At 46.0% G+C, this 25,197-nt stretch overlaps 6 protein-coding genes across 6 annotated transcripts; 3 read left to right on the top strand and 3 right to left on the bottom strand.

The window, feature by feature from the left end:
- Window positions 1-7,439: 7,439 nt before the first annotated feature.
- K441DRAFT_708192 (uncharacterized protein) lies at window positions 7,440-9,094 on the bottom strand. The gene is made up of 2 exons (XM_067653762.1): window positions 7,833-9,094; window positions 7,440-7,755 (listed from the first exon to the last, which is right to left on the bottom strand). Exons 1-2 carry the CDS (start codon window positions 9,071-9,073, stop codon window positions 7,584-7,586), a joined length of 1,413 nt encoding a protein of 470 aa, XP_067499243.1. The 5' UTR covers window positions 9,074-9,094; the 3' UTR covers window positions 7,440-7,583.
- A 1,387-nt stretch (window positions 9,095-10,481) lies between these two features.
- On the bottom strand, window positions 10,482-12,202 carry K441DRAFT_680981 (glycosyltransferase family 22 protein; the record flags this gene model as incomplete). The annotated part of the gene is made up of 4 exons (XM_067651425.1): window positions 10,482-11,415; window positions 11,467-11,594; window positions 11,653-12,035; window positions 12,094-12,202. The coding sequence occupies 4 exons, from the start codon at window positions 12,200-12,202 to the stop codon at window positions 10,482-10,484; spliced, it is 1,554 nt and encodes a 517-aa protein (XP_067499244.1).
- A 1,075-nt stretch (window positions 12,203-13,277) lies between these two features.
- K441DRAFT_689925 (E3 ubiquitin ligase SCF complex, Skp subunit) lies at window positions 13,278-13,917 on the top strand (the record flags this gene model as incomplete). Its single annotated transcript, XM_067652347.1, has 3 exons — window positions 13,278-13,451; window positions 13,514-13,684; window positions 13,741-13,917. The coding sequence occupies 3 exons, from the start codon at window positions 13,278-13,280 to the stop codon at window positions 13,915-13,917; spliced, it is 522 nt and encodes a 173-aa protein (XP_067499245.1).
- Window positions 13,918-14,585: 668 nt separating this feature from the next.
- On the bottom strand, window positions 14,586-16,411 carry K441DRAFT_582717 (uncharacterized protein; the record flags this gene model as incomplete). Its single annotated transcript, XM_067644472.1, has 4 exons — window positions 14,586-15,552; window positions 15,614-15,894; window positions 15,945-16,016; window positions 16,280-16,411. 4 exons carry the CDS (start codon window positions 16,409-16,411, stop codon window positions 14,586-14,588), a joined length of 1,452 nt encoding a protein of 483 aa, XP_067499246.1.
- Window positions 16,412-16,690: 279 nt separating this feature from the next.
- K441DRAFT_667388 (NADH-ubiquinone oxidoreductase-like protein subunit) lies at window positions 16,691-17,921 on the top strand. The gene is made up of 8 exons (XM_067649825.1): window positions 16,691-16,774; window positions 16,832-16,852; window positions 16,923-16,929; window positions 16,986-17,066; window positions 17,120-17,162; window positions 17,218-17,238; window positions 17,296-17,433; window positions 17,483-17,921. The coding sequence occupies exons 1-8, from the start codon at window positions 16,724-16,726 to the stop codon at window positions 17,532-17,534; spliced, it is 414 nt and encodes a 137-aa protein (XP_067499247.1). The 5' UTR covers window positions 16,691-16,723; the 3' UTR covers window positions 17,535-17,921.
- A 682-nt stretch (window positions 17,922-18,603) lies between these two features.
- Window positions 18,604-24,621, top strand: K441DRAFT_667390 (uncharacterized protein). The gene is made up of 3 exons (XM_067649826.1): window positions 18,604-18,887; window positions 18,944-23,325; window positions 23,381-24,621. The coding sequence occupies exons 1-3, from the start codon at window positions 18,823-18,825 to the stop codon at window positions 24,151-24,153; spliced, it is 5,220 nt and encodes a 1,739-aa protein (XP_067499248.1). The 5' UTR covers window positions 18,604-18,822; the 3' UTR covers window positions 24,154-24,621.
- Window positions 24,622-25,197: the final 576 nt, after the last annotated feature.

Genomic DNA, 25,197 nt, shown 5'->3' on the forward strand with positions numbered 1-25,197 from the left:
CNAAATTNTNATATTTTAAAAACCACTTAACTAATTACTATGNAATTTTAATAGAAGCTGTAGAGAGTATATAAAAGTCTAAATCTAAATTTTTAGAATTTATTATTAAGTGGTTGTTAAGATATTTAAGTACGAATTTGCTAATTTTTGGTGGGGCACCACATGGTGGTGACCACCACTTGGTGGTGGATTACGTTAGTACTTTTACTGTATACTAAATAGGCGCCTATAAGGTGGGCACTAACTATCAGCTATATAATAGCGTAATCCTTAATAACGGAACCGCTCTATCCCTTGTACTGTTGAATTCGTCCAATAACTTATGGCCCGTGCGCAACCAATTAATCAACTACATTTTATAGGCGGCCAGGCGTTAATAAATTGGTTTTCCTAAGCGTTACGCACGGGCCACAGTTAATTAAATACCATCAGTGTAAGGAATACATTATTAACGATTAATTAAGGTTCGTTAACAAGCTCTAACTAAGTAATAACTCTATATATACTGGAATAGGCATAGATCTAATTAGGGGTATAGGGATGGTAGTAATTACTATTTAGACACTATTAGGTCCCAAGAAGATCTTCTTAGCTAACGTAGTATATATACTACTCGGGCATTAATAATAAAAGTTATCCGTATAAGTATATAGTCTGCAGTTATTACCTATATATATTTTTAGCCTATAAAACGCTAGCCGATCTATAAGTGCTTCTTATATAAATATTAGGTTAATTATGCTTTCTTAGATTTCTCTTTTTTAGGTAAGTTTATTAATTAAAGTAATTAGAATAAGGCCTTGCGTTTCTAGTTTATTAAGTAAGTAAGTTGCCTATACTTCCACTATAGCCTGCTATCCTTCCTATATTATATAGTAAGCATTAAAGATCCCTAGGACTATTATGTCGCCTTCTACTATGTTAATAGGTTATTAAAGTAGTCCTTATATAGTTATATAGGGCCTATTTTCTCTTAGGTTATAGATATTAATTATACTAACTTAGCCCCTATCTATAGCTATTTATAGTTTAGCTATATTAGAACTAATAGTGTAGTAGCTCTACGCCTATATATTAATGTATCGGCTAATTAGGTATAATAGTGTAAGGCATATTGCTCAGGTGTACGGTAGGGAGCAGGCAAGCCGAGCATGAGTCACAAGGAGAGTCGATGGAAGAGGACGATATGGTAATGAGGGTAGGTAACAGCCTGAGTACAGAGAGAGACAAACTGATGAGGAGGATACGAGGGCTGTAAGCCTAAGGGAGCTTATAAGGAGGTGCCAAAAGATCCCTTACAAATAGTTACTATATTAAAATTAAAATACAATTTATTAAAATTAGTAAGTTATAAATATTTAATTTTTATTATTTTTATAAAAGGCTTAGTTTACTATTTAATAAATTATGTTTGAGGTTTTATATAAATAACTATTATAGTTGTTAGGTTATAAGTATTTTAAAAAGATATATTACCGTAAGCCACGTACCGTTTTATGCTCCCCCAAAAATGTAGGAAAAATCGCGAGCACCTGTTTCCATGATAAAAGCAGGTGGGGACATTTCAATTCTTCATTCAGAGACCTATCTCTACTCTGTCTACTTAATCTGGCACGTTATGTTGAGATTAGCCCTAGCTGACGCTCTGCGGCGACAAATAATATGCGAGCTACCGAATTATTATAAAGCTGAATTCTCAGGCTTGAAAGGCTATTACTCTCGGTGTTATTACTAGCTCGATCCTATGAAAATTTCTTAGTAATAGTGGGACTGGTGCAAACGTGGTATAATGTTATGTCATGTGAAAAGTATAGGCTAGGCTATCTCATCTAACATTAGGACGTGTAGCCGACGTGATCTCCAGCCATGCTTGTGCGAATAACCTTTGATAAAATAAGCTATCTGGATGCTATGTGTAACCGACTACTGGTGCTCTCCTGAACCTACCCTTGACTCACTCAACGACTCGCTCACCTTGACTCGTTCACCGACTCGAGCCACCGACTCGACCACTGACTCGGTCGATGACTCGGTCAATTGCTCCTTTCTTATCTCATTATCTATACCTTCCTCATGTATATATATAGACCCTTTAGACCTCCATTTACAATGAAGTCGCTCATTTAATTCTCCCACACTGCAAAGCTTACAGTTATGAGCCCGGACCGCACTGCCTGCTGAGCAATTACCTAAATCGCACTACCTGCTGCACCATCTGTCAATCAATCTACTACCTCATTTAAGAAGTCACTACTTCTACTACCTTTGCAGTGTCTTGAGCTTCTTTATCTACCAAACGAACGGACGATCGACGCTGACGGATGATCGAGCCTGACCGACGTACCCGACCGACGAACGAACTGATGAATTAAAAACGTCAAAATAAGGTTTCGCCAAGACGCTAACCTGGACCCTGCTTGACCTGTTAAAATCCTAAAAATGACGACCAATACGAACGAACCTTCGTCCAAAATCAACCTCATCCTCAACCAGCCTTCTGATTGGACACAGTGGTTCTTTATTATCCAAGACACAGCTAAAACCAACGAGGTATGGTAATACATCGACCTATCAAAGAAGAAAAAGGATCTCCTAACGCTAGAACCACCAAGTCGGCCCACACCAAGGGACGTACTACCGACGGCTATATCAATAGCGAAGCTAGACCCAAGCCAGCTCACCGCCTATAATTAGCTCTACGCTGAATATAAGGACGATCTACGAGTACACCAGAAGCAAAGACAGGCTATAAACGACATTAGCAACTACATCGTTCGATCGACATCGGTAGCCTACCTTCTATTTATTGACGGCCTAGACACAGTATACGAACGACTATAAGCACTTAAGAAAGCTCTAGCTCCTACTAGCTCAGGTCAAAAACACGACGTCCTAATACAATACACGGCTCTTAAAGCCTACAACAAAAAACAGAGCATTGAAAAATGGTTGAATAGCTGGAGGAATATCTACAAGCTGGCAGAGCAATTGGAGCTACCAGATGTCCAGGGGTTTAGGGCACACTATGACTTCGTTCGAGCAATTAAACCCATCTCTTCTAGCTTCGCAGGAGCTCTAGAAGTAGACCTTATTCGCAAGGAACGCAAGGACGAAGAAGCCCTATCTATTATTGACCTAATTGAAGAATTCAAGGAGCACTACCGTATGCAGTAAGTAGCATCGTCGTCTACTACTGCCAATAGCTCTGCCTTTGTAACCCTACAAGGCAATTCCAATTCTAATTCAGATTCTAACCCCGATTTAAATCCTGATTTAAAATAGTATAAGAAATGCATCTGCGGTCGCAAACATTAATACAGCGACTGCTACTATATCGCCGAGTAGAAGCGCCCTTAAGGGTGGAAACCAAGGCCAGACGTACTCAAGAAAATAGAAGAAATGATGTCTTCTATACCCTGGGTTAGACGCCTAGTTAATAATATTTAAAAAGAAGAATAGGACAATTAAAAGAGCATAGAATCTACAATTGATTTTAATTCCAAAACCCTACCTTCCAAAACACCGACTAGCTATGCTGCCGTATTTAGTACTGGCCAAACTCTATTCAAACTCCAGAACACCTAGATACTCGACCCTGGTGCAGATACCCACGTTTACAATAACTAAGAAGACTTTACCTTCTCCTACCCAGCAGCAGAAGACGACTACCTAATTGCTGGCGGAAATTTTAAGAAGATATAAGCTTATGGAACAGTAACGATTACTGTCAATACACCTACTGGGAGCTCAAAAATGAAGCTATCCTATGTAGCATTGGTACCTACCATATTTATAAATATCGTAGCACTATTAAGAGCTACTAATAACGATATCCATTTCGACTCAGGACGAAACTTGCTATACCAACTAGCAACTGGCGAAACAGTATGCTATGCGAAACGACTAGGGGGCCACTGGGCACTGATGTATAGAGAGCCTACCCTAGAGTCGACAACTTAATCGACCTTCTCATTAAGAAGACATTAACTAAGCAGAATGGCCCGTAAACTAGTCGGAGCTACAGCTACAAAATGGCACAAAATACTTGGCCATGCAGGACCTGACGCTATTGAGCAGCTTCCTAAGCACGTCAATGGCGCAGAGCTCGAAGAGCTAATTAATGAACGAGCACCGCTTAAAATCGAATGCGAAGTCTGCTCATTAGCAAAGCACACGCAGCAGATCTCTTGAAGACGACAACACGAATTTCCAGCTACTCGACCATTCGAGCGGGTAGCATTCGATATTATTACCCTTGGAGAACCAGGGTACAACGGCGACAGATATATGATGCACTTCTATTGCACGTATTTAAAATTCAATTTTGTATATACCTCTAAGAACAAGGACAAAGCTACTGTCCTACCTACTATTCGCAAGACTTACTAGCTAATTAAAATATGATTCCACCAAGACGTCGTCTTCTTTTGGAGCGATAACAAACGAGCTTTTGGACAGATAGGAGACACCCTGTAGATATAGTGCGCAGACGAAGGCATTACTTTTGAATGCCGAGCCCCGTATACAGAAGAACAAAATGGTGGAGCTGAACGATCTGGACGAACCCTTATGGAACGATTAAGGGCTATGCAGCTGGAAGCGTCCTTACCCCCGTCTTTAGGACCAGAAGCTTTCCTTGCTGCTGGCTATGCGCTCAATCGAACCCCAAATGAGCAACTAGGGTGGAAAACTCCGTACGAGATCGCCTACGGCAAGACGCCATTACTTACCCATATGCACGTATACGGTTGCAAGACCTATATACTGGACAAACGAATCAAAAGGGGAGACAAGCTAGCTCCTCGTGCATTAATTGGACACCTAGTCGGCTACGATTTAACTAATATCTTTCAAATCTGGATTCCGAGTCTCCGTAAGGTTATTCGAACCAGAGACGTTATATTTAACGAGACTTTGTTCTATAACCCTAAGGGTTAAGACATTGACTACCTGCTAAGGGAAGCACTAGAAGACACCCTACAGACAATTAGTCTACTAGAACCTCTCTATGAGGATAAATCTAAGGATGAATCTATCCTATATAGACCTACCTTAAATACAGATTAAACGACTATACCTAAATTAAATAATGCGGCAGAGCCTTATACGAAGGATACTAAGTAGTTACCGACCCCTAGCAGAACGGTATCTCTAGATCTACCAGAAACAAGCACTATACCAGGAGGACTTCAAGACAATATCCTGGATACAATTGAAACAACCCCTTCCTAGCTAAGTTTGCTAGAACCATCTAATACAGCTCTATAAGCTAACAAAGTCTTAGCCGAACCTTCTGCCGACCTTATCCTACCAGAAGGATTAAAAAGAATTTAACGTCAAGCGCATACGACAGCACTAGCCAATCTATCTACCCTATTTGGTTACTACGCTGGATTTGCTACAGGACTAGTAAAGGATATTAACCGAACTAGATCCTCATCTCTATATTGGGACAATCTTCCTCCTAAACTAAAGAATCTTAAAGATCTAAGAAAGCACCTATTAACTACCGGCTTCTAAAAGGCCATGGAAAAAGAATATAATAACCTAAAACGTTAAGGGACATTCAAAATCGTACTAAAGGAAGAGGCAAGCAACGAGCAGATCCTTCCACTAAAATGGGTCTTTAAGTACAAGCTTAACAGCGACAGCTACCTATAGAAGCTTAAAGCTAGGCTATATATCCGTGGAGACCTGCAGATTACCGAAAAAGAGACCTATGCAGCAACCCTAGCTGCTCGAATATTCCGTGCTCTCATGGCTATAGCAGCCGCATTCGATTTGGAAATTTGACAGTATAACGCCGTAAACGCGTTTATAAACGCCAAGCTCAGCAAACTAGTGTATTGCTACTGCCCAGAAGGATTTAATTAAAAAGGATATATCCTAGAGCTACTTATGGCGCTATACGGATTAAAAATCTCACCACTACTTTGGTATAAAGAGCTTACTAGTACCCTAGCCAAATTTGGATTAAAACTAGTACTAGGTACTAACTGCCTATTTACCAACGGACGACTTATTGTCTTCTTCTATGTAGACGATATTGCCGTTCTATTTGCCAAAAAGGATCTTAAAAGACTCGAAGAATTTAAAGCCAAATTACTACACCAATACAAGATCCGTGCACTAGGAGACCTATAGTGGTTCCTAGGAATTCAAATTAAACGAGATTAACCAAGTCGAAAGCTCTGGCTCTACCAAGACTCCTATATCGAAAAGATAGCTAATCAATTCAATATTCAACTAGGTAGATTTCCTAAGTCACTACTTCCTGCTAAAGAACTAACCCCGTCCGACTAGCAGACAAACCCTTAAAGGATACTAGCCTACTAGCAGCGGGTTAGTTCTCTTGCACACCTTGCTGTATTTATAAGACCTAATACTACCAAGACGCATTCTAAGCTGGCCGAATTTCTTACTAATCTAAATTAAAAGCACCTTAATGCAGCAGACCAAGCTATTGCCTACTGCCTTGGAACAAAATCGACAGCTATTAAGTACTCTGGCGAAGCATTTGGAGCATACATCTATTATAAAAACCCAGAAGGAGAAGACGTTACCTTTTACGGAGTATCCGATGCAGCATTTGCGGACAATAAGGAGACTAGACGGAGCTCTCAGGGGTACCTATTTATGCTATTCGGAGGACTAATCAATTGGAAGGCGACCCTACAGTGATCAGTGACTCGTTCAACTACCAAAGCAGAGCTTCTCTCCCTATCTACTGCTGCTGTTAAAATCATCTAGTAGCAATGATTCTTTAAGGCAATCGGCTTTAATTTAGAACGCGATTTTACCCTACTTTGCGACAATATGCAGACCATACGCCTACTAAGATAGGATACACCAAAACTTGATACCAAACTTCGACATATTAACGTCCATCAGCACTGGCTTAGACAGGGGGTCCAAGACAAAAAGATTGACGTCCAATGGGTCCCTACAGACAAGATGCCTGCCGACGGCCTTACCAAGATCCTACCTCGTTAGAAGCACGAAGCTTAGATAAAGCAATTAAATTTGGTGGATATTCGACATCAGATTAATTAACTCCATGCGCGATATTCGCAATATTCGCAATATCCGTAATATCCGCGATATTCACAATATCCGTCATAGTTACCCTACCTGTTTGCTACTCTTAAATTATATCTAAATTTCCTATTTTGGTATAGCTTCTGCCTTCATTTTTATTTTCTACAGCTTTGACTACACCGTAAAATCTGGGGGGGTGTGTAACCGACTACTGGTGCTCTCCTAAACCTACCCTTGACTCACTCAACGACTCGCTCACCTTGACTCGTTCACCGACTCGAGCCACCGACTCGACCACTGACTCGGTCGATGACTCGGTCAATTGCTCCTTTCTTATCTCATTATCTATACCTTCCTCATGTATATATATAGACCCTTTAGACCTCCATTTACAATNAAGTCGCTCATTCAATTCTCCCACACTGCAAAGCTTACACTATGGCATATTCAGTTTTGAAGCTCTTGGAACACGTACACAAAAGCCAGAGCTCAGCAAGGTTAGTTGAATGACGCCTCTACTGTACACTTGCCTATGGCCTTATTCCTTAGGTGCCAAAGGAATGAATTTTGCAACAAAGCTCGAGAGGAAAGTAGCAGAATGGCCCAACAGGTGAACTCTCTTCATGGTCACAATGCGTCCAAAGGCCAAAGATACCCCCAGAGCGGATACCCCCAGGCTGTACACCTTCTAGCTGCCACTGGTCTGCTCCGCCATAGCTAGGGATTGACGAAACATTAGCATGAATTGCGAATTCAACTACTATATACCGCTGACTTTTAGGGTGATATCTTACCTTATCAAAAATCTCCACCTAACGTGCCTTCCACCAGGGACAAGTGACACGGTGCCCCGCACCGCTATTCGAGAGCGCCGGGAGCGGTGACCACTAGATGTTCCTGAGAAGTATAACATGGGCAAGTCGTCGCATACCGGCAAATTAGTTTGAAGCCGCCAATCGTCCTTCAGCTCACCATCCTGATCAAGCTTCACTTGGAGTTGCATGACGTCCCCGCAAGCCTCTTCATAAGTATCCGGACCTGGTCCCTGGGGATGTCCTGGCTGATGAGCGAAATTATAATGAACCAGATCCCTGTAGTCTAAGAATGCGTACGTGCCTACCCATGCGCCGGAAACACCTGCCCAGTCGTCAGGAAGAGAATTCTTGGGTATTAGATTAGGCAGGTTGTATTGGAAACCCCTGGGGGTTCTGAGATGACCGCTTCTTACTGCATCAAAATTACGTATCATAAGGCTTGTTACGGCCTCCAGGACCTGCCAGTTTATTAAGCCGCTCTTATCTTTTTGGAACGGACCGTAGTCTGCGTCGGGCCCAGTCACAGCCCAGTCATAAACAATACCTCTAGCAGATGCTTTGGCTCGCTTGGAGTACACCTCGCGTTCAGTCAGTCCGTAAAGAACGTGTAACTGACTCGCACTCTCCGGGACTCTTTGGCGGGGGACCATAGATCGCGTGAGTGGACGATCTAGATCAGGTATAGCATCAAGAGGTATGGAAAACGGTTCAATATCTGCATGAAAGTCATGAATGATTCTCTCTGCATGAAGTGAAGAGCTGAAGCATCTATTCAGGAAGTCCAAATTCAGAGAAGTTCCTTGCTGCGTTTGGCGGAGGTGAACTTCTGAGGATGAGGCTGTTTCATAAATTTCAATAATGGTATCGGCGGTTTCTCCGCCAAACCATTGTCGAGCTTCTCCACCACTTTCCCGCATCATCTTGAAGGCAAGCAGTCGCCGTCGGAGTTCGCGGTACCAGTCCCATTGGGTCTCCCGGCAGTAGTTCGCAGCGCGGGCAGTGGGCAAAAGAGATTTCCAGGCATCGCGTGGGTCGTCAAAGACTTGCAAGAATGTTGACCGCCATAACACCTGGTTGGTTGGCCGAATAAAGGCATTAGCTTTATGGCATGTGCTCCCAAAGCTAACTAGGTCGCGAGGTTGCAGGAAGGAAAGGATGTTCTCTAGCAGTTCTGGAGCCAGCTCTATGAGCATCCCCGACATATCGGTGACAGTTGACATTACGGTTCCTAGATGGTATCGTTAAGAGAGTTCAAAGAGGTCGTGGTGACACCGTGATCGGCAGGACATTGTACCGGCTCTCGGACTTTATTTGAAACACCGCAAGTTTAACGCCGAAGCAACTGGCTACCCTCTCACAACTCCACGTATCATTTCATCTAGATTCTACAAGTTTGATGCTTTGCCATTAATACAGCGATCTGATATTACACAGGACATACTAGTGATGATCGAGTTCTGACAGTCCCGCCCGCTCATCCACTGGACTACCCCTCTAGATATTAGCCAACCAGCTAAGACTTGGGCTATAACTAAGTCGGGGTCATGGATAGTGCCTGCATGATTCAGTAAATACTATTACTAATTAAGTATTATCAAATCTAACGTTTAGACTAACCGGTAAACCCCTCTAGATATTAGCTAACTAGCTAAGACTTGGGCTATAACTAAGTCGAGGTCATGGATAACGCCTACATGATTCAGTAAATACTATTGCTCATTAAGTATTATCAAATCCAACGTTTAGACTAATCGGTAAACCCCTTATGCTAGAGGCTATTGCGGGTTTGTGACTTGACTCTACATCTAGAAGGTATTCAAAGACCCTCATGATACTTGAAATCTCCCAACACGTCTCTACATCTTTTCTCCGCTCCTCACACCCACGCATCGCTTCCCCAAAGTGAGGGCATTTTTCTTACTCATTTTTCTGCTCTAACTTGTCTAGTAACCACTTAGCTAATTGCGCTCGATACATCTGCGCCTTGAAACCTTCGGATCCTACATAACCTGCCTGTGCGCCTTCTCGTTGCTTTCCATTCATGAGCAAATTCAGACGGTACATGCACCACTCTAATGGCTCATCCCCCGGCTTTGCACCAGAATACCTTCTTGATGCCATAGGTCTCAACCCGTTCCCCAGACGCTAACCAGCCGATCACTAATTTGTGGATTCTGGTGAAAAGTTGGAAAGAGTCTTCGGGAGCGGCAATGGATTGTGTGCCCATGGCAAGCAAGTAGGACAATTGCGAGTGGGGTAATCTGCGTAATTGACCAAACAGCCACGTATAGAAGTTCGGCAGCTGATCGCCACTGCCATTCCGATTGTTAGGGCCGAGGATCAATATTATACCTTGTTACCTGTTATTTATGTGGCTCGCTTACCGTTCGTCCATAGTTCCACTGGTCCATCGCAGCCCGCGCTACCTCCTCTCTGGGTAGCCGTGACGCTTCCAATATAAGGGTTGTAACACAAGGGACAATTAGAATGGCTCGTAAAACTTTTATATTTTCTTTAAGTAGATTGTATTTGATATCTAGATAGTGGCAGCAACGATAAGTATATGAATCAGTTAAAGTGGAGTGGGTATTAACATTATGTATTGATACTTGAATTACTCAAGACCAGTTATGCATGTCTATTCGCATCACATATCCTCTTCACGTTCCAAACCACCAATCCTCTATCTCCGACCACTCTTTCTAGCGTCGGCCAGACGCCATCGTCCCCGAAATCAAGATCATCTAGATTGATATGCTGCCTATAACTCCAAAGCTCTTCCAAAGTAATTTCAGTTCCTGAATTAGGAAGGGTATACGGTTTAAGAAAGTAAGCGGATCTCGGAGCAACTAAATATACTAGCTCCTTGGATTCGGTGATCGATTTTAGAGAAAATTTGTTCTCGCAGGATGTCACGGTTTTCAGCTGCTCCAGCATTGAGGGTCCCGGCATTCCCATCAAATCTTTGGTGGTTAGATACTCATTCTTCCCATTGAGGAGCCAGATAGGTGGACTGTATGTCTTCCACCAAAAGGCGTGCGCGACGTTGGCATCTTCCTTGGCAAGGTGGATTTGCGTGGGCACTATCCCGCCTTGATGGTAGACACCCATCAGAATGCCCATGCAGACGTTGAAGATAATCCATGAGCCTATCCAAACACGAGTGAAGGTTTTGGGGAGACGAATTGAAGATAGAATTAAGGGAATAGCAGGGATCAGGAATCGCGCTTCTTGGTGAGGGAAGAAAGATAATAGCACAACTCCAGAGAGGGCAGAAACGAGTCGCCTTGTTTTGCGGGGATAGAGAAAGAGCAGAGGGAAGGCCGGCCCAAGAAGCTGAGGAAGGTTGACCAGAGCATGCTGGTAAAAAGGATGTAGACCGTGTTTGGCGAGGTTAGTTGAAGCTGTATTGTATATCAAGTTGTTCAACGGTGTGATAATGGGGCGGTGGAATAGTGTCGAGAAGCGAAAGGGACCAGGCGTGTAGAACGTAGTATCAACGCTGACGGCAATGAATGCGGTTAAAATTGCAGAGATTGCTATAAAGACGAGTGAGAATGGTCTAAGAAAAGATGTTAGTGGCGCGCATAGAAGGGGGGCCTACGAAACATACTTTCTCCGAAAATGTGGAAGAAGACTGAGTGCCGGGAAAAGTACGAAAGCAGGAAATGTGATGCGGTTGAAAACACCAATCACTACTAGAAAGCCTAGCACTGCAGAAGCAAACACCCCTGAGCGTTTCTAAAGTCAACCTATTAGTCGTTTGTATATTCAGTAAAAGGCGTCGGTTTGCGCCCACCTTATCCTCTACGATCCGGTCAATCAGCACCAAGGTCCAAGCAACCAGCAACGTTTCCAGCGAGTTGGAGAAGGTATGGGTTTGTAAAGTCCAGGTGACGTATGAGGAAGCTATCAGCAGGATAGCGACGCGATGCTGTCGCGGCGACTGTACCATCTCCAACACGGCCCAGTCTTCCAGAACGATGCTTAGTGTGAGCATCAACACGCGCAAAGTCCAATATCCTACAGATGGTGCGACCTCATCGTATCCAAATCCCTCGCGTAGCCATCGGAGTAGGTACATGGGCGAACCATAGGCGAGCCATAACGGGAACGTGCTACGGATGGGAGCATCGGTGGTGAACTCCCAAGTGAGATGAACAGGGTAAGAGAAAACGCGCCCTGATTAGAGAAACGTGTTAGCACCGTCCAGTGGCAGTGAGGAAGTTTGCAGGCCTACCAGCGATCACCTCCGGACCTTGAAAGTTCTCGTCCGGATGCAAGTAGCTCGGTGAGAGGGCGAAATAGATGCGAACTAGAATCAGCAGAAAATAGGCGAGCCTCCACATCTCGTCGCGAAAGTTAGTTCACAGAAGGTGGAGCAAGAAAAAAGAAATTGCATGGTGTGCTGTCTGGAGCTTTGTAATGCAATGGGAGATAGCTTGGTTGGGAGCTGTTAAGACAAAACGGAAAAACTGCTGCTGACGATGGGATTGGAAAATCCAGCCCGAAATATCTACATTTTGAGTACTGTATATACTTGAACGGCCAATATGGACAAGATCCGTTTTATGTCCGACGCATAATAGCCGCAAACATCCCTTCTTGTCTCTGCATCTGCATCCAGTTCGCCCTGCCTTTGCCTTGGCGTTCTCGGAGTCACGTGCACTCATGAAAGCCGTCTTTCGCAGCGTCTTACGATATGCTCTGCACGCAAAGAATTCATGATCGCAGGCGTAGCCCAACCCCTATATCGGTGGCCTGACAGGTCGGTAGTCTCGAGTGTGATGACTCTGTGGAGGCGAAACGTATTGCTTTGAGCCCGTGGAGTCGATGGTGCTTGTCCAAATCACTTTTCCGACCGAAGAGCTGAGTTCATCGGTTCAGGGCTTTGCGCGCTATGGGGATGACAAGGCTATGCCGCAATATAATAACAAGGCTGGCACCATTTGGGGGATCCGCCCTGCGAATAAGCCCAAATGGGCTTTCTAAACAGGTTTCTTGCAGACTGAGCAGCGAGTTCTCCGGCTTCGGAAATTCCTGTTAATCAAAAATGAAAATAAAAAAAGGCACTGTGCGTTTCATAATAGGTAAAGTTTCTGAAAACAATGGGATAAGAGTCACAAGATAGTCTATTACTGTGGCAAGCACGCAACATTGTCGTCAGGACTTTGCAGTTGCCTTGAGCTAAACCGCTTCCGGACTAACCACACTACTTTGCCTCAGCGGCTTTGACTTCTGCCTTCACGAACCAAACCGCAGCTTCCCATTCACCTCTGGCTTGGTCCATAAAAAGGCTAGCACTGCCTGCCTTCCACTTACTTGTCAACATCCGTTCGACATCCACCCTCGCACACAAACCGCAATCTCTTTACAACTCACAATCAACCGCTTACCTCACACTATCAACCCCACATATCCACAATGGCAGCGGCTTCAACTTCGGCCGCCGATGGCAGCAAGAAGATGATCATACTCACTACCTCTGACAGCGTTGATATGCCCGTCGAGCGTGAGGTTGCAGAGCGATCGATTCTCATCAAGAACTTGCTCGAGGATCTTGGTGGGGAGGGTACAGAGCCTATCCCAATTCCGAACGTATGTCGCATCTGCGCTCTTCTCTATTTATAAATTCGTCGCTAACATCATTTCTATCTCAGGTCAATGAGGCTGTGATGAAGAAGGTCCTCGAATGGTGCGAGCAGCACCGGAAAGATCCTCCGGCGACCCAGGATGACGATTCTGACTCGCGCAAGAAGTCAACGGACATCGACGAGTGGGATCAGAAGTTCATGCAGGTGGACCAGGAGATGCTCTTCGAAATCATTTTGGTACGTCACTTTATCAGCTTTTTGCATACCGTGAGACAAGACTGACACTGCAACAGGCTGCCAACTATCTCGATATCAAGGCCCTGCTCGACGTCGGCTGCAAGACCGTCGCCAACATGATTAAGGGCAAGTCCCCGGACGAGATCCGCAAGACCTTCAACATTCAAAATGACTTCACACCCGAGGAGGAAGATCAGATTCGTCGCGAGAACGAGTGGGCCGAGGATCGTTAAGCGATCGCGGCTCGATTTCTCTCTGGCTCACTCCAATATTAAAGCATGGCGCGGGTATCGTGGCTGCTGATGTGCATAACGATGGGAACGGTTCTTTGCTGGGTGTTCGGGGTCTTTCACTTTCCTTTTTTCTGCCACCGGGACTACTCTCCTAGATTTGCTTTGTACGTTGCGTCGAGGTCCGGCAATCCTCCACCCTCAAGCTCTCGTCTTTTACGTTTTGCTCGATAGCCCCAATTCACTTGGGTTTATTGGGCGGTCGCTCCCAGCTCAGGAAATGTCGTCGCAGCCAGGAGCGAGCGTAAATTCAGGTTATCGGGGTTTTCGGGTTTCGATATTCCCTGCAACACAGCGCCAAGCCTTAGCTTGCCCAAAAGTAAAACTTAATTTTTGTTGGTTCCTTTGCTGCCTGGGTGAGAATTTGCGACCAATAAATTTAGCGATCTTATAAGGGGCTTCGTTCAACGCCGGATTTGCAATGCGTACCAATAATACCAGGATTTAGAAGAGGCACGTGCCCGCTGGCCATAGCGGCTTGAATCTTTCCAGAGGAACCAGTTATTATTTTTTGAGCTTCCAAATGCTGTAGGATGTAATTTTATATACATTGATTCTACACGGCCAATTACTTACAATTACCCTAAATACTTCTATAATCTTTTCTACTCTTACAACGCCCCCCCAAGCACCGTAACAACCCACATGGCCAACCTCACACCCACCCCAACCTTCCTCTCGGGCCTCTCAAACTCCTCTCTTCCCACTGTCTTGGCCCACTCCTGCAACCACCGCTCCTCATCCCCCATCCTCTTCTTCAGTCCCTCATCCCCCGTGACCACCATGACATTCGCCTCAATATCCAACGAATAGCTGCGCTTCGTATAATTACTACTCCCAACCAGCGTCACGCTCGGCGCCGGCTCCCGCGGCAGCGTGACCCACAGGCCCTTGGCATGGTACGTCCAGCCGCCGGGCTCGTTGACGGTGCCGCGACGCCACTCCTTCAGCTCGACCTGCGCGTCCAGCCCCGCGCGCCGCACCGCGTCCAGGAACCGCCGTGCCAGCAGCGTGTAGGCTGCCGGCAGCATCCCGGACACGCCCGGCGAGCCGTAGAACCCGTTGGCGTAGGGCGAGGCGGCGATGACGGTGCCGCGCGCTGGTGCGGTTGAGAGGAGCAGCCGGCGGAGGGGGGGTGACATGTTGAAGTAGCCGGCGGTGAAGGTCCAGCTGCTGTTTGCGAAGGGGGCCGTGCGTAGCGTGTGGAGGAGGGTGTGTAGGGCTAGGAGCTCGGTGGAGGCGTCTAGGGTTAAGAGGGGCGTGAACTGGAGGAGGGGGTAGATGAGGGTACTTGTTGTGCTGAGGGCGGGTCTGGGGGTGCGGGGTGGGGAGAGGAGAGGCGCGAGGAGGGTGGTGGCCTGGATCTTGAAGCCGGAGGGGTTGGAGAGCGGAGACGGGCCTGGGTTGCTGGGCGGCCACGTCATGGTGTAGCCGGCCGGTGAGGGGGAGGGTGAGATATGGTAGCTGAGGCTGCAGACGGTGGAGTGGATTTTGTGGAAGTAGGAGGTTATCTCTGCGGAGGAGAAGATGTGGTACCGGTCTTGTCGGTTGGTGAAGTAGTCGTTCGAGAGGTTAGCTCTGGAGGATATTAGCTGTTCGGGGTCCTTATATTGATGCGGGCTGTGTGGTAATGGCATACCCGGACATGATCAGCTCGTCATCTACGCCATAGAGCTTCATATGCTGGAGTCCCCATCCTTCATTGATGCGGCGAGGGACCATTTTCTTGCGCAGACCGGTGAGATTTGGGGTGTGGAACATGCATATTTCTACTCTCTGTGGTCCGAATTCCGCTACCAAGGGAGCAAGGAGAGAGGCACATGATGGATCTGGCGTTTCTCGGGTCCCTCGTAGAGCATCTGTTAGAAAAGATACTTGCAGCTCCGGATTTCTTCTTAGTGCTTCGCGAATTGTGGCGATCTAAAGAATATTGAGTTGCCGGGGCGCAAAAGGGGATTGACTACCCGTACCAATTCATGTTCGGTTTTCCCAATGTAGAGGGTTGAGAGATATATCCTTCTCTCGGCTTTTGATATTTTAGCCTATATCAGTCAATTAGACATAAAATATTTGGGAAATTACTAAGACCAACGGATGGTTCAGAGGACTCCGTGAGCGATACTTGAACACGAGGTGATAACTTTTCATAGTTCGAGGGAGATGAATATAAAACAAAAGAGAATGTGGCGATCTAAAAACCAGACAATAAACTTTTATATCTCCCTTAACTCAGGGATTGCTAGATGCGGACGTTTTGTGAAATTATTTGATGTTTTAATGAAAATCCGGAAACAGTTGAGCTGACCTTGAGAGCCTCATAAAATTCTGCCGGGGACTGTAATATCTGGATTTGTGTCGGCTGAACCTCAAATCTAGGTGATATCTTGTCCAACTCTGTGGTAATGGTCCCCAGTAACGAGGTCCCTGACTGGGGCATAGGAGGCGTTGTAGGAGGCGCGCTCGATGTTGAATATTTCCTCGAAGCTCTCCGGGCGGATGCTCGACACCCGAACGCAAGGACACTCCTTGGTCTTGAGTATCTTACAATGCTCCGTACTATCATTCTCTTCAGGAAAAAATCAATGAAAGCAATTGTAGATTTGATTATTTTGGATGTTTTTCAGGTTTCCACGGGTTCGCATCGGGAATTGAAAATGCGCTAACTCCTATTCGTTCACGCTAAGGCATTCTTGGCACCTTCTCAGACCATCGTAACGGCTCGAGGCCTCAGAGAACAACACTCAGCGCCATGTCTACCTTGCTGAGGACGTTGCGGAATCTCCGCCGGATAGGCCTCAAGGTGGGTAACCTCATAGCTGCGCTGTTATTTCCGTTTCTGACTTCGTCGCTCTTGTAGGAATACGGCCACCAACTTCAGGTATCGCACTCTCCGAGACTTACGTTTCCCATGAGCAATTGATACTTATTTATACCGCTTGGTGATGTAGAACATTGGTCTGTAGTTCCTTTGGCAAACGTGCTTCAAGTGGGAAGGCTAACGTGGATTAAAGGCGATACCAAAGCCGGAACATTCATCGCAAAAGACCGATATGGCAACAAGTACTACGAGAATCTGGTCGAAGAGCTTCCTTGTCAGTCCGTACAATCTTTTATATCATGACGCACAATTGACCGTACTGCGCAGTGAGAACACGATGGGTGGACTATAAGGACAAGGAATATGATGCGTGAGTCCTTGAATTTGACATTGGCATCCATTAAGCTAATGCTGAATCTTTACAGAGCACAGATAGAACCAGGCTGGTATGAGTAGCAGTCTCATACTAATTTGTCTACGCTCAACAGCTGACTCCCTGCTAGGCACGCCTGGATATCTTACATGGTTGACAAACCACCCACGGAAGATCCTATACTTCAAAGGAGGGTTCGTGACTGGGAACCGAAGGAACACCGACCGACATTGACTTTGAGCCGCTCAGGATACAAGCCATATAGCACGTAGGTTAAATTGATATCTTGCTATAGCATGAAGCTGACAACCCTCTAGAACTAAAAACAAGTACTTCCCATGGATACCTGTCGCAAAGGCGCGCCAGTAAGTTTCTGCGCATGGCTTAGGCATCTGTGTGGGGCTTGTAAATAGCTAGAAATGTATATTGGTTTGATTTGAAGATCAATTGCAACAGTCATATCTATTACACCATGGCTCAAGTGCTTTTTATCAGTTACACTCTGTCGTATTCTTCCCCCCATCGAATGCGAAGCGCAGATACAATACGGGGAAGAGCGATTTGAAGAGAAAAAGGCGGTCCTAGTCTACGCTACTTCATCTCCGCCCTTTTAAACTTTGGAATTGATCATACCAGAACTTGCAGCGTCTAGCTTCGGCACGAAAGTCAAACAGGCATAGTCAAAGTTTGCTGCGCCGTTGAAGTGCTACGCAAAATATGGCCCGCGCGCGAACACTAAAAACATCAACACGCGTCTCTACCATTGTACCTCTACGCAAAATGCCGCTCTGCATGCGAGGGCCTTGCTGGAAAGAATACCTGGATTGTATTAGGCGACGATATAGTCAATATATATCAATTTGGGGCTTTATTATCACGATATTGACGTGCAATTGCTTGATTAAATCTACAGCTTCATTTTGCCAAGGCGAGTCTTGATCCAGGCGATCTGGTTGGTTCGCTTACCGTAGCACCTTTATCAACGGCGCATGGGATAACTACAACAGAAAATTCAAAACTTGGTTGTTACCCTGTTAGCTGCAGCCATGATCTGTATGTAGACAACCGCGGAAGCGGAAGGTCATAAGGGGTACGCCGCCATGCACAATGTGCAGCGATAATGTAGAGGCGGGTCGTGAGTCAGAGCGGTGTGCTTATTTATGCTCGTGGTGCCTTAGGAGTTCGATTTTAATAAACTTCTTCGGAGGATTATAATTCGCGCTTCGTCCTCCGCACCAAACGAAAATCATTCTACAGCACCCAGGCGCGTCCGGTGGTTAGCGTGTTTTGTTAACTTTCCCTTAAAACAGTAAAAATACCAAAACTTCCCTTATGGGGAGGTCGTGCAGGCGTGGCTGCTCTAATCACTGGAGGTGAGAGGATGCTGTAAACCCTTGGCCGGTGCACGTCCCTTCAGTTCCTGCCTCTAAAAGACGTCACCCGAGCAGCCGTTTTACTAGTCGGAGGCGCAAAGGACCACCGAGTTCGCCTTCCCAAAGCACCCAAGCAATCGGTGAATCGCTGCAATTTCTTCCCATTCCCTTCGCCTATTCATCTCCACATCTAAATGCGCTCCTCACGGTATTTATGACCAATTGCCCCAACACCAGCCGATGAGGACTCTGTCCCACTAATACAGAGCTCTCGGTGGTGGGCCATGTTCGCCCATTGTAAGCTCCCAATATGGGAGCGTGATGATTTCTCACGATGTTTTGAGCAAGAGTATGCGCCAGCTCCATCATTATGGACAATTCTCTGCTAATGCGATGATTTTAAAGCTATCTTCAAACACTATTCCCGCTTATCGTCTGCGACGCATCGCTCCTTTACCTGTCCCTCCAACTTTACCAGGCGGCAAAGCGGTCAAAAACTTATTCCAAATATTGCTTAGTAGACGACATGAGTCACGGTTATGACGGTTCTGTTTCTGCGGGCTACCGGGATGGCTCTACTTATGATGAGGATGACAGCGACACGGATACCGATGAGTTTGAGCGAAACGAGCGCCTTGCTCTTCACCCCACCATCAGCCGGCGGACAGAGTCCACAATGGAAGTCAATAAGCCACGGGGCGAAGTTCTGGTTGTAGTCATGGAAGAGCTGGCAGTCTTGGCCGAATTAGGTCTGCATATCGCGGTGCTGGTGACTGGAGCATGGGGCCATCGGGGAAGGACGGCAACAATTGCAAGTGTGGCCGTTTGGGCATATATCGCAGTCCTAGCATCCTTACGCTTGCTATTTTCAAGTTCGAGCAGATACTCCTTTCCCAGACTTTGGTATCATACGGCCTTCATCTACGGATTTCAGTGGGTCTTTATCACTTTAATGTTTCGCTCAGCAATCATACATCCTCGGTCGGGTCTTTCCCAGAAGCTAATTATCGCTGATTTTGCGTTAACAACTCTACTTTCCCTAATTGCATTAAATTCTCGAAAGGGCAACAAGGCTGTGGAGCTGGAATATGAAGGGGATATCGAGCCCGCTAGAGAGCAAATCGCAAGCGTTCTATCTCTTGCTACTTTTGCATGGGTAGATGCTATTGTCTGGAAGGGGTTCAGAAAGACCTACGAACTTACAGACGTTTGGAATCTTGTTCCTAAAGACAAAGCGGGAACAGTGCTTGCCAACTACCATCAAGTTGAAAAGACTTCAATCCTTGCGTGGCATCTTCTCAAGTACTTCAAAAGAGGCCTTCTAATTCAAGCTGCATGGGCTTGCGGTTCGGGATTCTTGACTTTTGCGCCTACCTTACTTTTAAAGGCTATCTTGGAATATGTGGAGAATCCGGAATATACTCCTCGTAATGCCGCCTGGTTTTATGTGATCCTGCTCTTCGTTTCGGGATGCGCTTCAGCTCTGGCTGATGGGCAGGCGCTTTGGCTAGGTCGCAAAATTTGCATTAGACTTCGCGCTGTCATTATTGGAGAGATTTACGCAAAGGCATTAAAACGCAAAGCATCTGCGGGTACAGACAAGATCCTAGGCGAAGAAAAGAATAAGGCAGATGATGAATCTAAGCTGAAAGGCCTGAAGAGAATGATGACATTTGGGCGGCGCAAGAAGAAGACAACTGAAGATGTAAAAGCTGGAAGCCAGGAGACGGAGAAAGCTGACTCTCAAGTTACTACTGGAACAATCATTAATCTTATGGCAGTAGATGCCTTTAAAGTCAGCGAGATCTGCGCTTATCTCCACTTTCTTTGGGCAAACACTCCAGTGCAGGTCATTGTAGCCGTCGTATTGCTTTACCAAATCCTCGGATACAGCTCCATAGCAGGCATTGGCATGATGGCATTATTATTACCAGTCAATCTCTTTATTTCCAAGCGATTTGCCAGCATTCAAAAGCTTATTCTCGCTGCGACTGATGCCCGGATCCATACTACGAATGAAGTTTTGAGCAATATCCGCATTATCAAGTACTTCGCTTGGGAGCAGCGCTTCTTAGGTCTTGTCAACGAAAAGCGCGCGGTTGAGCTTGCTCATTTGCGTAGGAGATATATACTATGGGCCGTAGCCGCGACTGTCTGGTCTGGGGCCCCTGTGCTTATCACGTTTCTATCATTCTTCGTATATACGATGGTCGAAAAGAAAGATCTTATTCCTTCCGTTGCTTTCACCGCGCTTTCGCTCTTTCAGATACTGAGGATTCCCCTGGACCAGTTGGCAGATATGGTAGCTCACGTCCAAGAGTCAAAAGTATCTGTCGATCGAATTGAGGAATATTTGAGCGAGCCGGAGACCGAGAAATATACCCAACTCAATACCAAGGACCTCGATAATCATGGAGAACCTATAATTGGATTTGACGATGGCACCTTCAGCTGGGGTGGGAAAGGCCTGGAAGACAAAGCTGCCGCGGATGCTTTCAAGCTAATGGACATTGACATCAGGTTCCACGTCAATCAACTAAACGTTATCGTTGGGCCAACCGGATCTGGAAAGACGTCTCTTCTAATGGCTTTACTAGGAGAGATGACCAGATTGAAAGGCAGCGTATACTTACCTGGCGGGTGTAGCCGAGAGGACCTGAGAGCCGATCCCGAAACTGGCTTAACGGAAAGTGTTGCGTATTGTGCGCAGCAAGCATGGCTTGTCAATGATACTATCAAGGAAAATATTGTGTTTGCTAGCTCCTGGGATTCAAAGCGGTATAAAGACGTCATCGTAGCGTGCTCGTTGCAAAGGGACCTCGAAATCCTTGATGCTGGCGATCAAACACTCGTTGGGGAAAAGGGTGTCACTCTATCAGGGGGACAAAAGCAACGGATATCGCTCGCTCGCGCATTGTACAGCAAAGCCCGCCATGTTCTCCTCGACGATGTACTCAGCGCCGTGGACTCTTACACAGCAAAATGGATATTTGACCAGGCACTCTTAGGACCATTAATGTACCATCGAACTTGTATTCTTGTAACACACAGTGTAGGCCTGTGCTTGCCTCACTCGGAATACGCTGTGGTCCTTGATAGAGGTCGAGTTACTGCTCAGGGTACTCCAAACGAAGTAATAAATTCTGGAAAACTGAGCGAAGATCTTTCCAAATCCAGACCAGCATCGAGAGGACCTTCCAGAATACCCTCCGGAATTTCCTCAGATTCTGGCGGTGAAGAGGCCACAGGCGAGAACAGTCATCCAGACAGTACCGTAAATGGGGCTGCGAACGGATCTGCAAACGGTACTGCCGACCCGAAGAAGACGCCAGCCAGCAATACTCATGAAGAGAAAAAGGCCGAAGGTGGCGTTAAGTTGAGCATTATCTTCCTATACCTACGATCTATGGGTTCTTGGTATTACTGGCTCGGTGCGGCAGCAATTTTTGCTGCCCAGCAGTTCTCTTCCGTTGCAACCAATGTTTGGATTCGCACATGGGCTAATGCCTATGCTGACAAGCGGGTCAGTTTCCAAGGCGTTCACCACAACTCTCCAGTCACTCATGTCACTGGCATCACAGGTCTAGGCACCTGCTTAACTAGTGGAACATGCGCTTGGAACATGCCATTTTTCACCAAACCGCAAGCTCCTCAATATTCTACCCAAATAACTTTGGAACCTTCAAGTGTCAATGCAGGATACTTCCTAGGGGTCTATGCCATACTAGGCTTGGTTTTCATGCTCATCACTCTTATCAGAGAAGGCATCTTGTTCGGCGGGTCACTAGCGGCATCTCGGAGAATACATCAACGTCTTATGGAATCAGTGACCCATGCTAAGTTTCGTTTCTTCGACTCAACACCCCTTGGTCAGCTTATGAATAGGTTCTCTAAGGATATCGAATCTGTCGACCAGGAGATAGCTCCAGTAGCAGTTGGTGTGGTACACTGCCTTGCATCTATCATTACCATTGTTATACTAATATCCGTCATCACGCCTGGCTTCCTCATTGCTGGAGTATTTATCACTATTCTTTATGTTTTCATCGGCAAATTTTATATTAATTCGTCCCGGGATCTCAAGCGTCTCGAGTCAGTCAACCGGAGCCCATTGTACCAACAGTTCGGAGAGACTCTTTCCGGAATGACAACGATTCGCGCATATGGAGACGAAAGACGCTTCATTCGAGAAAACCTCAACCGCATCAACACTCAACATCGGCCATTCATCTACCTCTGGGCGGCAAATAGATGGCTCGCTTTCCGAGTGGATGTCGTTGGTGCTATGGTTTCGTTCTTTGCCGGCATATTTGTGGTTCGGAGCGTGGGCAGCATTGACGCTGGTGCAGCAGGCCTTGCCATGACGTACGCTGTAACTTTTACTGAGAACGTATTGTGGTTTGTGCGACTCTATTCGGCCAATGAGCAGAACATGAACTCGGTCGAGCGAATCAAAGAATATCTCGATGCCGATCAAGAAGCTGCACCCATCGTTCTAGACAACAGACCGCCAGTCAATTGGCCAAGTAAGGGCTCTGTCGAGTTTATAGGCTACAGCACAAGATATAGAACGGACTTTAATTTGGTTCTTAAGAAGATCACGTTTAAAATCCTTCCCGGGGAAAAGGTCGGGGTTGTCGGGCGTACAGGAGCCGGGAAGAGTTCTTTAGCACTCGCTCTTTTTAGAGCTCTTGAAGCTGAGGAGGGCAAGATTCTGATAGACGATGTTGACATAGGGTTAATCGGACTACAAGACTTGCGGGAGAATATTGTCATGGTACCGCAAGGTAAACGTACTCAAAATATTACTGAGTCTTGAATGGCATGCTAACATAGTCCAAGACCCCACTCTATTCACCGGCACAATACGCAGCAATCTTGATCCTTTCGGTCTGTTTACAGACGAAGAAATCTTCACCGCTCTGCGTGAAGTCCACCTCATCGGCGCAGCAACTTCTCCGACCACAAAAACACCCGAGCCTAGCACTCCTACCGCTAGGACGGCTCCGAATCCCCTTGAGTTTGCTAAGTCAAGTAATGTCAACCCACCAAAAGCCACAACCACAAACCCGAGCAGCATCACCGCCACAACCATCTTCGAGCCAACCGACAGCGGCGACACCACCATCTCGATCCCCAACGGCACTGCAACAGATATCGCGAACTCCAAGAACGCAAACGCCATGACAGCGGACAACAAAAACCCGTTCTGGAACCTCCTCTCACCCGTCTCCGAATCCGGCTCCAACCTCTCCCAAGGCCAGCGGCAACTCCTCTGCCTCGCGCGCGCGCTGCTCAAGGCGCCGAAAGTGCTCCTCATGGATGAAGCAACCGCCTCGATCGACTACGCGATGGACGCTAAGATCCAGGAGACGATCCGCGAGATCAAGAACACGACTATCACCATTGCGCACCGTCTGCAAACGATTATCGACTACGACAAAGTACTCGTCCTAGACAAGGGTGAGGTGGTCGAGTTTGGCGATCCGTGGGATCTGATCAGGAAAGAGGAGGGCGTGTTGAGGGGTATGTGCGAGATGAGTGGTGAGTTGGAGACGCTGGAGAATGAGGCGAAGAAGGCGTGGGAGGGGAGGAGACTGGTGGATGATAGCTAGCTGGAAGAGGTAGAGTGTGTTCTGGAAAGCTGAGATTGTGAATGAGAAGTGCGTAGAGATGCAGCTAGGCTTAGCTGGTATTTCAATTTGTTTTTTGTAGAGGCGTATGGAGAGTACCGGTGCTTTTATGCATAGCATGCGTGTGCCTCATGATACTAGTCGTGAGAGGTGAGATTGCGTTACTTGAGGTTTACTAGGTAGTGCATTGTAAATGGAGTTAGGAGTTTGGAAATTTGAATATCGGTATTGCATATCACATCTCTGTTTCCGTCATTCCATTACGAGAAGTAGCAGGTAGGTCAATCAATGGGTTTCATAATTGGTATATTAGAGTTTTGAGGACTAGTTCAGCGCTCTTATCAATATTATCAGTCGCTTATACTAGTCGTTCGTATATTTATTTAGGGTAGCGGGATAGAGTAATAACTTAAAATATAGGCGTCGCTCCTATACTTAAAATAAAGGCCGTATTTAATAGATCAATTTAGGGCGTAGAAGAGAGTTCTTATAAATCTTATAGTAGCCTATTTATAATAAATAGCCGGCTATTATCCGTATAAACTTCTATAGTAGTGAGTTTAAGTAATAGCTAACTATTTACTCCTAGTCCTACCTACTAGTATATTTAATCTAGTCCTTACTAAACTCCTTTTAGCTCTACTGTTTTAGCGTTAGCGCTTTACTTAATACAAGTCTTCTATAAAAAGACGCCAATATATTAGAACGCCTTAGTAACCTACTTCTACACCACCTTGTCACATCTCGTTGTAAGTGCGTGTCGATCAAGCCTCCTACTAGCCGTATGTAGATCGATCGCCGATATCAAATGGAAATATCCGAACAACCTCAACTCGTGATGCGACCGCGACGCCTTTAACGCCTTTGACTCATTTTCTTCAGCTCTACAATTAGGTGCTCTCCCGGTACGGTCGTAATAAGGCTCTTTTTAATTTTATATTACTAACTAATATTTATAATACTTAACGCGTTTCTTTATATAGAAAGACTTATACGCCTCTTTAAGCAGCCTTATCCGTAATAGTA

Source organism: Cenococcum geophilum (genome assembly GCF_001692895.1).
Source record: "Cenococcum geophilum 1.58 unplaced genomic scaffold K441scaffold_54, whole genome shotgun sequence".
Taxonomy (NCBI): domain Eukaryota; kingdom Fungi; phylum Ascomycota; class Dothideomycetes; order Gloniales; family Gloniaceae; genus Cenococcum; species Cenococcum geophilum.